At 42.9% G+C, this 12,333-nt stretch overlaps 1 protein-coding gene across 4 annotated transcripts in view; it reads right to left on the bottom strand.

Moving 5' to 3' along the window:
* The window catches only part of cnih3 (cornichon family AMPA receptor auxiliary protein 3), a 193,073-nt gene that overhangs the window by 113,501 nt on the left and 67,239 nt on the right, over positions 1 to 12,333 (bottom strand). For all 4 annotated transcript variants that reach the window (XM_020617537.1, XM_020617538.1, XM_020617536.1 and 1 more), the window contains one exon: positions 10,027 to 10,074. In XM_020617537.1, the coding sequence (XP_020473193.1) occupies positions 10,027 to 10,074 (48 nt within the window). The remainder of the gene's footprint in view (positions 1 to 10,026; positions 10,075 to 12,333) is intronic.

Raw genomic sequence — 12,333 nt, 5'->3', positions numbered from 1 at the left:
TGGACATAAAAAATAGTAATAGAATTGATGAGTTTAAACATAAATATAAAGGTATGTGTCAATCAAGATATATGCAAGAACAGGTTTAATATTGTGGGTGTGGTGTAGAAGACAATTTTCTAAGAATGTAATTATGTAAGAATGTTAACACTGTAATAATTTTTTAGTATATTACTTGTGTGGTGTAGAACAAAATTATCTAAGTAGAGATACTGCTTGCAAACCAATGATGGTAAGATGATGTTATGGGGTAGGACTAGATAAGTCTAACTTCTTCCTACTCCGTTCAAGCACGTACTAGGTATAAGCAAATTGCTAATGGATTAGCATTTGTGGATATGTGTGAAATTATGTATGTTGACATGTCGACTATCTTTACATGCTTGAAAGAATAAAATCAATCAGTCAATCAAGTAACAGGTGAAACTAATCTGAATGATGACGAAGTTCCCAGAATGCAGGGTGAGCTGGGGACAGGAAGCAGTAAAGAATAAGAGCATACTTGCAGGAAGTGAACGGGGCTGAATGTGACAACTGGTTGTTTTGGTGTACAGTGACCTATAGCACTGTCTAGAGGGGAGAAGTTCAATGAGTTTGTGTCCGGGGTGTGAGGGGTCCACAGAAATCTTTTGACTGGTGAGGTGTACAGGTCCTCCATGGAGGGCAGGCTAGCACCAATGACTTTCTCCGCAGTCCTGACTGTCTGCTTCTGTCCTGTTTGGTTGCTGAGCCAAACCAGACCGTGATGGAGGTGCAGAGAACACCTGGTGTTGTTCCGTAGGCTCCTCCACATTGCCAATGGTTCGTTGGCCTGACACTGATTTTTCAGCCTTTCCGAGTAGCTCCTCTTTGCTACTCTGATCTCCTTTGTCAGTGTGTTTCTAGCAATCAAACAAACCTGCTCTGGTCATTTTCGCTACTGAGAAACAACCACAAACTGAATTCTTTGCAACATGAGCCTGTATTTCTTTAATTATCTTTTTTACTGCTTATGTGGTTTAAGTAAGGAAGAGTTTTATTCTACCATATGCATGGTCCTGTCCCCACTCCAGTAGGCCTCCTCTTTGGCACCACAGAGCTGTTTGAGCTTCACTGTGAACCAGGGTTTATTTTTATTGGTTGCACAGAGTCTTAATGGGCACACACATTCATTCATTCATTCAATTTCTACCGCTTAGTCCCTGAACAGGGTCACAGGGGGCGGGGGGGAGTGCGGAGCCAATCCCAGCCGGCAATCGGGCGAAGGCGGGGTACACCCTGGACAGGTCGCCAATCCATCGCAGGGCGGGCACACACGTCCTCACAAAAACTGATATATGATGTCACTGTGTCAGTATACTCCTCCACTGTAGCTGCAGCCTCAAAAACACCCCAGTCTGTACAGTCAACCTCTATTGTAAAAACAAATACCTCCTCTTCTCTTTTTTCCAAATAGTCCCTTCACGCTGTCTGCTCTGTAGGTCTGAAATCCCAGTAGCTGAACAGCCTCATCAGGGATAGAGTGAGCCACGTTTCCACAAAGCATAATGCCGCAGAATGTGAAAAATCTGAGTTAGTCAGATTCATGAGCAGCATTCATCCATTTGTTAGCTAGAGAACAGAGATTAGCTAAATGTATGGCCAGGCGTGGCATTCGGTACACCCGCCATCGTAGTCTTACGAGGGCCCCGGCTCTTGTCCCCTTCCAGTGTCTCCTCTAAGTGCTGATAACAGCTGCTGCTCTGCCAGCTAAAATATTCAAACAGCTTCTATCAGCAATGAAAACTGGGGCGAAAATGTTCAGACTGAGCTGTCGGATGTTCAGAAGCTCGTCCCTAGTAAAAGTAATGCAGGCAGGGTTGCAGAAAACTGACAAGAACAACAACAAAAAAACCCTCAAAAAACATGGGAGCACACGTCTGAGGCAGCCCTAGTTGGCGCAATGACATAATCACATAATTTCCATCTACTGCTGTTAAAGAACCTGCAAGACAAAATCCATGTCTTAGCAATAAAACACATTTATACTTTAAGCAGGATGGTGTTGTTTATCCTGTCCATTACTTTTGTGTTGATTATGTTTGAAGCACGTTGAATCAGAGTACCGGTCATCCTTAACATTAGCAGCTCATCTAAAGCAGTGCTCCTGGTTTGTAGCTACACCACATGTCCCTGCCTTCAGCATTGTCAGTTAATATGATTTAAAATGATAATATTATTAACAGCATTTAATTGATAATCAATTACTCATTCAAATTCCCTTGTATGGTCAAATGCACTACTACCTGAATCTGAGGAGAGCACACTGAAGAACATGACGCAAAAAGTACGCACTCATGTAGCCGGTTTGTAATTTGGGCATAACGGATTCTCTTGCTGTTCCTTGAATTTATTTGACTGTTCTGATATCTTGTTAGACAATTTCTATGAAGTATTCATGTAAATGACCCTTCTTCTTCACCCTCAGATGTTTGTATTCTTCCACTCGTATGAAGAAACATAATCAACATGCTGACTAGCTCAGTGTGAATCTAATCTCTATTCACACGTGGGCTCAATTAGACATTACCCGGACATTATACTAGGGAGTTGGCAGGGTCTCTAAATTGCCCGTAGGAGTGAATATGTGTGTGTGTGTGTGTGGTTCGTCTGCATGTTGGCACTGCGATGGACTGGCGACCTGTCCAGGGTGTACCCCGCCTTTCGTCCAATGCCGGCTGGGATTGGCTCCAGCCCCTCGTGACCCCGTTTGGGGCTAAGTGGTATAGAAAATGGATGGATGGACCCTTCTTCTTCACCCTCAGATGTTTATATTCTTCCAGTTGCAAGAAGAAACATAATCAACATGCCGACTAGCTCAGTGTGAATCTAATAATCTCTATTCACATGTGGGCTCAATTAGACATTACCCGGACATTATACTAAGGAGTTGGCAGGGTCTCTAAATTGCCCATAGGAATGAATGTGTGTGTGTGTGTGTGTGTGTGTGTGTGGTTCGTCTGCATGTTGGCCCTGCGATGGACTGGCGACCTTTCGAGGGTGTACCCTGCCTTTCGCTCGATGCCAGCTGGGATTGGCTCCAGCCCCCCCCATGACCCCGTTCGGGACTAAGCGGTATAGAAAATGAGAGAGAGAGTTGGCAGGGTAATGTACAGGCCGCCTGATTCTGACATTTGTGTTCTCACATACAGGTCCTTCCAGGTAAGTTCAGTGTTGCAGTGCATGTCTGAAAAGGGCTTAAGAGATGAGGAGAGCACGCAGGGTCATGGTGGACTTTTTTTTTCCTTAAACCCCTTTGCATTTCCTTGTTTTTCATTTCTCTGATCCACAGGATGTGTTGGTCCAGGCCAGTTCTAATAGCTCTGTAAATGCTACAGAACAGAGAGCTGATGTGGCACTTTACATTATGCATTTATTGCTTGTTCCACCTTTGAAAAGGCCACTGAGGGGAGTATACCTTAGGAGTTCAGGAGTACTGTAGCTTCAATATGATTCTCAGCCAGCACAACCATGTCAGTTCAGTGCACACACCAACCCCTGCATGCAGTTAGTGTGTCACAGCAGTAATCATAACAACCAAAGCACAATGACACTGATGGCCAAAGCCATGTCATTGTAGGACTATAGTTGTAATCACAGCTAGTCTCTCTCAATCAGCCTCAACAGCACCTGGTAGTAATAACAGTGTAGAGAGCTACAGTAGGTGAACTAGTTCCACTGGTTCTCTAACTGCAGTGATACAAAGATCTAGTGTGCTTTTGGTTGCTTACTTTTTCTTATACTCAGTATACTGAGTATAAGGCATATGACTACACAACTGACTCATATAATTTTGTGTCAACCTTTTGAAGCTTAAGTTGCCTTTTTTAACTATAACTGATAATGTGCACAACAGAATACAGCTAATGCAGGTTTAGAGGTGTAAAATGGCAATTCTGTCTCAACAAAAATCAATTTACTATATATTTCGCTCAGTTGCTGCAGATTTTCATGATATATTGTTTTCATCACAGGTGTAGAGGCTGTCAGACACTTGGTTCTGGAGATGGGTTTTCACTGAAACAAATACTGATTGGAATGACACTTATTAATACTTAAGTTGGCTGATACCCTCCTTTATTAAGCTGCAGTGCAATAGCATATCTGCAGCTGCCTCCAGTGATCCCTGCACAGCAGATCACAGTTCCAAGGACAGTGCATCTGGGTGTGTGTATTTGTGTCTGTGTGTGTGCTTTTGTATTACTTACATTAATGGGGACTGAAATCTGTTAACACACTCACATTGTGGGGACTTGGCCGTCACTGAATTTTAGGGTGGCAACATGGTTTAAGGTTAGGGTAAGGGTTAGGGATAAGTAGTGGTTATGGTTAAGGTTAGGATAAGTCTATAGGAAATGAATGTAAAGTCCCCACAAAGAATGAAAACAGTGTGTGTGTGTGTGCGCATGTGCGTGTTTATGCTGGAGGTACATTGGTTAAACAGTTGATCTTGGTTATCAATGTTGTCAACTCAAGCCCTCAGGCCCTCCACTGGCTCTGGGGAGGACATTCTCCCTACAGTGATTATGCAGAGACAAATACACACATCCATGAACATACAAAAACACACACACACATTTGTACACACATGCATGAAACATGCGGACACAGTGTGAGTTTCAGAGAAGTGGAGGGAGAAACAGATGTCACACTCATCTCAATTCATCCTCATACTGAGTCCTTAAAGGCAAACTGTCTACATAGGCACACACATATGCACAAAAACAGACGGCATGGCTCTGCAGAGCATGACACAGAGCCTCTCAGTTTTTGTCCTTCCTTGATATCAGTCCAACATGAGGCAAGACAACAAAGGAAGCATAATAGTTTTTGAATCATTAAATATCAAATTCAAAATTGCAGTACCCTTGCAGTTAGAAAAAATGAAGAGAAAACCTGCTGCTAGCAGTAGAGAATATATATAAACAGTACATAAGTGGTTGCACATGACAGTTAAAAATAAATGATAAGGTCGGCCCTTTTTTCATTAACAGTATTTTAAACACTCCCTGTACAGAGATTAAAGCCACTGTCACTTCAGAGGTAGAGTGGGGTTTTGGCAGTTTGATTCCAGGTTTCTCCAATCCACATGTTGCAGCATCCTTGAGCAAGACACTGAACCCCAATTGCTTCCAGTTGTATCACTGGTGTGTCAATGTGTGTGAATGGGTGAATGGAAATACTGTAAAGTGCTCTGAGTGCACTTCAATGTGTAGAAGGGCACTATATAAGTATTAGACCATTAACCATTCACTAGCAGTTCCTGTTTTAGACTTGTAGTTTGGTACACTTCCACCTTTGGTTCCTTGTTCTCACCTCCAGCTTCACCACTCTTAAATTTCCAACCCCAGTTTACACACCTGTTTCCATTTGGTAATCAGTCTTTTTCGATCTGCTGTGAACATTGTTGGACTCCTAGTCCCCACAGTTTCTGGTCTGTGTTGGTTTGGGTTTTTTGTATGGACTGTTATTTTATATGTAGCTTTTTGTTTCTTCCAGTTTTTCTCCTCCAGGGATTTTATACTTTCTTCTCCAATCTCCTGTCCTTGTAGGTCAGTATTTTCTGTTAGACCAGCCATTTAGTTTCAGGTTTTTAGCCCCTTGAGTTTTGCCTTACCTTTGTTTCGTGGTATTTTCCATAGCTGTCCTTTGTCATGCCTTGGTTTTCCCTTAAATATTTGCTCCATACTTTAGATTTAATTATCTCTGTGGAGATTGTGCTCATCTGTTTCCTTCAATTTAATAAAGCCCTAGTATCCTGCCAATGTTGCCTGTTTTGGTTCTGCATTTGGGTTTGATTTAATTTATAAACAAACCATGCCACCAACAGTGATTTACCTCTACTCATTGTTAATGCCTGTCATTCTTGGATTATCTTATATTTCTGTGCCATAGACCTCCACTATTGTTCAAAAGTGATTAAAGACACGTCAGCAAAACACACACTGGGTGACATGTTTCCTCATTATAAAACACCAGACTCTAAAATATATTTTTTAAAATTTGCCCCAAGGGCGACAAACAGCCATAACATTTTACAGCAGTAAGCAAAAGTCAAATGTTCATGCACAAGGTCACACAAATATTATAGTCCGGTGTATTGTAATGAGGAAATGTATCAGCAGTGTGTTTCACTGATGTGAGATCTCTGGCACAAACAAGCTAATCCAGGACTGACAGACAGTAACAGTGAGTAGACGAAATTCATTGTTGGTTTTAGTATCTGTATGAGGAGTGTTGAAAATACTATTAAAATAGAAAATAACCATAATTATCCTTTAAAAGTGTCAGACATTAAGTGAAAGTAAGGTGTCATCCATTGTAAACCATATCAACCACAAAACATGACGCCCGTCGAGGCCAACGTGTTTGCTCATTCCGCTGTTGAATGCCAGCTTTTTCTTTTTTTGTGTGTGTTTTTCATTTTTTGTGCAGTGCACAATTGTCATGCACTGCTAACATACAACAGACAGGCATTGCTGGATATCACTAATCACAGCCCTCTGGAATTCACCAGTTTTATTCCACTGGAGCTATGACTAATTGTCTGCTCCTGCGGCAACCACGATCACCCCAGGAAGGCCCCTAAGCACCGACCTCGAGTGAGCAGGCTGACCCCTGGACAGCGATCTGGAGACAGAGAAGCAAGCGCAGCAAGAGGGGAGGACTCCATGCTAGGCTAAAAGCTTGTGCTAGCCGACTACTGCTACTCAGCCTCTCACTAGCTAACGTGCGGTCTCTGGAAAGCAAATTGGATAAGCTAAGAACTAGGATTACAACACAGCGAGAAATAAGAGAGTGCTGTACTCTCGTTTTCACCAAACCTGGCTATCGGGCAGTGTCCCAGAATCCGCTGTTCAGCTACAGATTCACTCTGTACGACAAGGAGACTGGACTGCAACTGCCAGAAAGGCCAAAGGGGGAGGTGTGTGTGTGTTTATCAACAACTCGTGGTGTGGAGATGTACAGACTGTCTATAAGCACTGTTCACCAGATGTGGAGTTTTTATTGCTGAAATGCCATCCCTATTATCTACCAAGAGAATTTATCTGTGTGTTTTTGGCTGGAATATACATAGCTCCAAGAGCTAATTCCATGGCGGCTCTCGACAAACTCCATGATGTCATCAGCGTGCTAGACATGGCTCACCCCGATGCTATATTTATCACTACATGCGACTTTAATCAGTGCAATCTATGGACTGTATTCCCCAAATATTACCAACCTGTGGACATTCCCACCTGGGACAAGAACACACTGGATCATGTTTACAGTAACATACAGTATGTGGTGCATACAGGGCTGCACCCCGCCCCCACTTTGAATGCTCAGACCACATTTCTTTGTTTCTGTATCCAGCTTACAGACAAAGATTGAAACAGGCTGGCATGTGTTTAAAGCTGCAGCCACCTTGGAAGACTTTTCTGTCAGCGTACAGGACTATGCTGAGTATGTGACTGGGTACACCAGCACTTGTGTTGACAACATCGTGCCCACCATACAAGTCAGGAGGTTCTCCAACCATAAGCCCTGGATATACAGTCAGGTACACCACATACTGTGTGATCGCTCTCTTGCATTCAGTTCAGGGAATGAGACGGTGTACAAAGCTGCGAGGTACAGACTGAGGAAAGCCATTATGGTGGCCAAGAGGCAGTACAGAGAGAAGCTGAATGGCTTCTATTCTACTGCTGTCTCCGGGCGGATGTGGCAAGGCCTGCAGCACATCACAGACAGCCTGCCGGATAACCTCAACATCTACACCCGCTTTGAGACCTACAACCACAGTACAGAGAGGAGGCACACACACACCGACACCATCCGACCCCCCTCCCCTCTATTAACTCTCATCAGGCCAGGTATGCAAAGCCTTGAGGAAGATTGACCCCCGCCAGGCAGCAGGACCAGACAACACCCCTGGACAGGCTCTGAGAGCATGTGCCAACGAACTGGCTGATGTTCTCACCTCCATCTTCAACCTTTCCCTCAGCGAGAGCATCATTCCCTCCTGCTTTAAGACCACAACCATCGTCCCCCTTCCCAAGAAGAGCCCGGTCACCTGTCTGAGTGACTATAGGCCAGTGTCACTCAGTCCAATCATTGCTTTCAACACCTTCTACACCTGCTTTGAGACCTCCAGCTACAGCACAGAGAAGAAGCATGCATATACCTGGATCACCCAATCCCCCACCTCCCCTCCACTAACTGTCTCACCAGACCAGGTACACAGAGTCCTGAGGAAGATTGACCCCCGCAAAGCAGCAGGACCGGACAACATCCCTGGGAGGGCTGTCAGGGCATGTGCCAGCAAGCTGGCTGATGTTCTCACTACCATCTTCAACCTCTCCCTCAGCCAGAGCATCATTCCCACCTGCTTTAAGACCACAACCATTCTCCCCCTTCCCAAGAAGAGCCCGGTCACCTGCTTGAATGACTACAGGCCAGTGGCACTCACCCCAGTCATTATGAAGTGTTTTGAGAGAGTGGTGCTGGCCCACATTCAGAGCAGTATACTGGACACCCTGGATCCCCTGCAGTATGCCTACATGCCCAACAGGGCCACCTCAGATGCTATCGCGGCTGCCCTTCATTATTTCCTTTCTCACCTGGAAAATGGAGACCCCTACATCAGGATACTCTTGATTGACTACAGCTCTGCCTTCAACACACTTGTCCCTCACAAACTCACCCACAAACTGTCCACACCAGGTCTACACCCCACCCTCTGTGACTGGCTCCTGGACTTTCTGACTGTCAGGATTGGCAATAAGACTTCAGCCAGCATTGTTGCAAACGCTGGCACCCCACAGGGATGTGTTCTCAGTCCCATTCTCTACACCCTGTTCACCCAAGACTGCGTCACCTCCTACAAGGACAACATCATCCTAAAGTTCACGGACGACACCGCAGTGATCGGACGCATCACTGGCGGGGACGAAACAGCCTACAAGAGGTAGGTGGTGTCATGGTACAATAATCTCGGCCTCAACATGGACAAGATGAAGGAGATTATCTTGGACATGAGGAAGGAGAGGAGATCTCATCAGCCGCTGTTCATCCCGGGGCTCAAAGTGGAGAGGGTGAGCATCTTCAAATACCTGAGCGTCCACATCATTGAGGACCTCACCTGGACACTTAACACCACACAGCTGGTCAAGAAGGCCCAATGTTGGCTGTACTTCCTGAGGAGGCTGAGGAGGTTTGGCATGTCGCCTAGGATCCTATGCAACTTTGACAGCTGCATCGTCGAGAGCATCTGGACCAGCTGCATCACTGTCTGGTATGGCAGCACTACTGCTATGGACCGCAAGCGCCTGCAGAGAGTGGTAAAGACTGCGGAGAAGATCACAAGGACTCCACTGCCCTCTCTGCAGAGCATTTACCACCGCAGGGTGCGCGGGAAAGCTGCCTCCATCCTCAAAGACCACACCCACCCCCAGCATGGACTGTTCATGTAGCTACCCTCCGGCCAGAGGCTCAGAAGTGTAAAATGCAGGAGCTCTAGAATGAAAAACTCTTTCTTTCCCTCCGCCATCAGACTCAGCTGACAGGAGTTCATTACCAGGAAATATGTCATGTACTGATGCCCTGTACTGTTTACATTCTCAGTTTGCACATGCGTTATTGCACAGACTGTTGACTGCTGCACATACAGCTCTCATGTAGCATAGATTCTCCTATTATATTATATATTTTTATTATATCTCTTCATTTTCTGCTGTAAAGTGCCTTAGATTTTGTGTTACTTATTTATCTACTTTATATTTCATTTGTATTGTGTGGCATTCATGTGGACAGCAAAGTAAGAATTTCATTGTAGATGCGTTTCCATACTGTGCATGACAATAAACACTTTGACTTTGATTTGATCTGCAAACTGCAACATTTCCATAGAAAGATGCAAAGTTTTTTTTAATTTAATTTATGTGCTTTCTCACTAGGACAGTAACTGATTATATTCAGAACCCACACAACACAGGCAAGATGTGATTTCACTTCTCTGCTTACCTTCCTCAGCAGGTTGCAGATCCTCTCGATGTTTCGCAGTCTCTCCCTCTGGAAGAAGACAGAAAAGATAAGTTATAGGACTCACAGAACATTTTATTGGTGATTTAGACAGCTGAGCATCCTGATGTCTGATGAGAGATGAAACAATATAGATGTTGCAAGTTTGTTCTTGTTCTGTATTTGGAAGTAAAGTAGATGGAAAACACGTAGGATGCTCAGTAAGGATGAACTTCCTGAGAGCTGTTCATATCTTCATAGATACAGTATATAGATAGAGGGAGAATCTACAGAGACTGTCACAGCCACATGAGAGAATCCTGAGAGCTGTTCATATCTTCATAGATACAGTATATAGATAGAGGGAGAATCTACAGAGACTGTCACAGCCACATGAATGTACCTCACACCTTATTTTATTGGGTAGTGTCAGAGGTGGGGAGTCAAGTCCAAGTCATGTAACTGAAGTCAGACTCAACAGAGCTATAACAAAACATAAACTGTGGGAGTTAGTGTGCCTTGCTAACTATTAACAGCATTCCACAAAGTTAAATTAAATACCTCCTAATTCAATTAGCCTTTGTCACTGTCCTGAGATTTATAGATTGCCTGATAAATTTGATTCACATTTATTTAAATATTTTTAAATAAAAATGTAAAATCTGATATAAACAGACATTTTTCTATTTTATGTTTACTTAAATGATTATTTCTTTTAGTGTTTATTTTTATATTATGAATTATACATTTTTTCAATATTTTCTAATTGTATTTTACAGGAAAATGATCTGTTATCTGGGGCATTCTGTTTTCAGTCACTGTAATTAAAACCTAAAAAAACATGAATTTGTCACCTAAAGATAAAGAACATGATTAAATGCTGAGATATGTGAGCTCAGTTGTTTTGAACAATGGCAACAATAGAGGTCATCATGAGGAGTCAGGCTAAAATACATCTATACAGCATTTTTTTGGGAGAGATTAGGAAGATGACTTTTCTTTAGCTGCTCTCAGCTTGGATATACAGTAGCTGTAGGTTGGTTAAATCAGCCACAATACTCTAACAGCCACTATTTCACCAAAGCTTTTAAAATCATCATCAAATATTAACTAATTCCTATAAAGATTCAGTCTGGACTTGAGTGGCGGTATTGTTATTCATGCTGTGATGCATAGGGGTGTGGCAATATACTTTTCTTATGAGACAAAACAACAAGATGATATTTTAGCACAATTTTTAAGAAATCTTCAATAACAAAATACATGACTGGAAAAAATAGTCTTTTATTCAACTTAAAGTCACAAAATGCAAAACACTTTAGGTACATTTTGAAATGTTTTAACTAATCATCTTGTAATGACTTCAGTTCTACTTTCTGAGTAGGAACTACAGTATCATATGCAGTAAAAGGGCGGCTGTGGATCAGGAGGTAGAGCGGGTCTTCTCCTAACTGGAAGATTAGCAGTTTGATTCCCAGCTTGTTCAGTCTACATGTTGAAGTGTCTTTGAGCAGGACACTGAACCCCCAGTTGCTGCGGGTGATGTCACCGGTGTGTGTAAGTGCCTGGGAGTGTGAATATGAGACCATTTACAACAATATCCAAACACTGTAAAATGTTTTGCCACAAACTCAACTGACTGGCTTCCCTCCTGTATGAGTTCATGAGTCTCTCTAGAACTGTCCATGAGCTTCTGGCTTCTAATTGAAGCTGTGTGCGGCCTTCTAACTGAACTCTTTTCCACAAATTAAACTTAAAACATGGATCTCTATATTTTGAATACAATACTTGACTAAATATTGATTATCATTGATTAACCAGTAATTATCAATCAAATCTTCACTTTTAGGCTTGAAACCATCATTTTTCTAAACTCAGTGCCTGTTTGTCACACACACACTCCCAACTTCCTCTTTTGTATGGATGTGTCTTACTTCCCTTTTTCTCTGTGAGTCAATTTTCTCACTCTTTATGATTTAAATTTTGAATGTACTTTAGGCTTCTAAATGTACCTTTTTCAATACAGTCATTTCTCACTTTATTCTTACACATTCACTAATGATTATCTCCAGAGGTGTGGACTCGAGTCACATGACTTGGACTCGAGTCGGACTCGAGTCATTAATTTGATGACTTTAGACTCGACTTGAAAAAATGTAAAAAGACTTGCAACTCGACTTGGACTTTAACACCAATGACTTGTGACTTCACTCGGACTTGAGCCCTTTGACTTGAAAAGACTTGATACAAACCCAAATATTAAAACATTTTTAAATGCGTGCACTAATCCATTCATTTCACTCCTCCCCC

This window comes from Monopterus albus, unplaced genomic scaffold (assembly GCF_001952655.1).
Source record: "Monopterus albus unplaced genomic scaffold, M_albus_1.0 scaffold191.1, whole genome shotgun sequence".
In the NCBI taxonomy this organism is placed as follows: Eukaryota; Metazoa; Chordata; class Actinopteri; order Synbranchiformes; family Synbranchidae; genus Monopterus; species Monopterus albus.
This window is presented reverse-complemented; position numbering and strand designations above follow the sequence as displayed.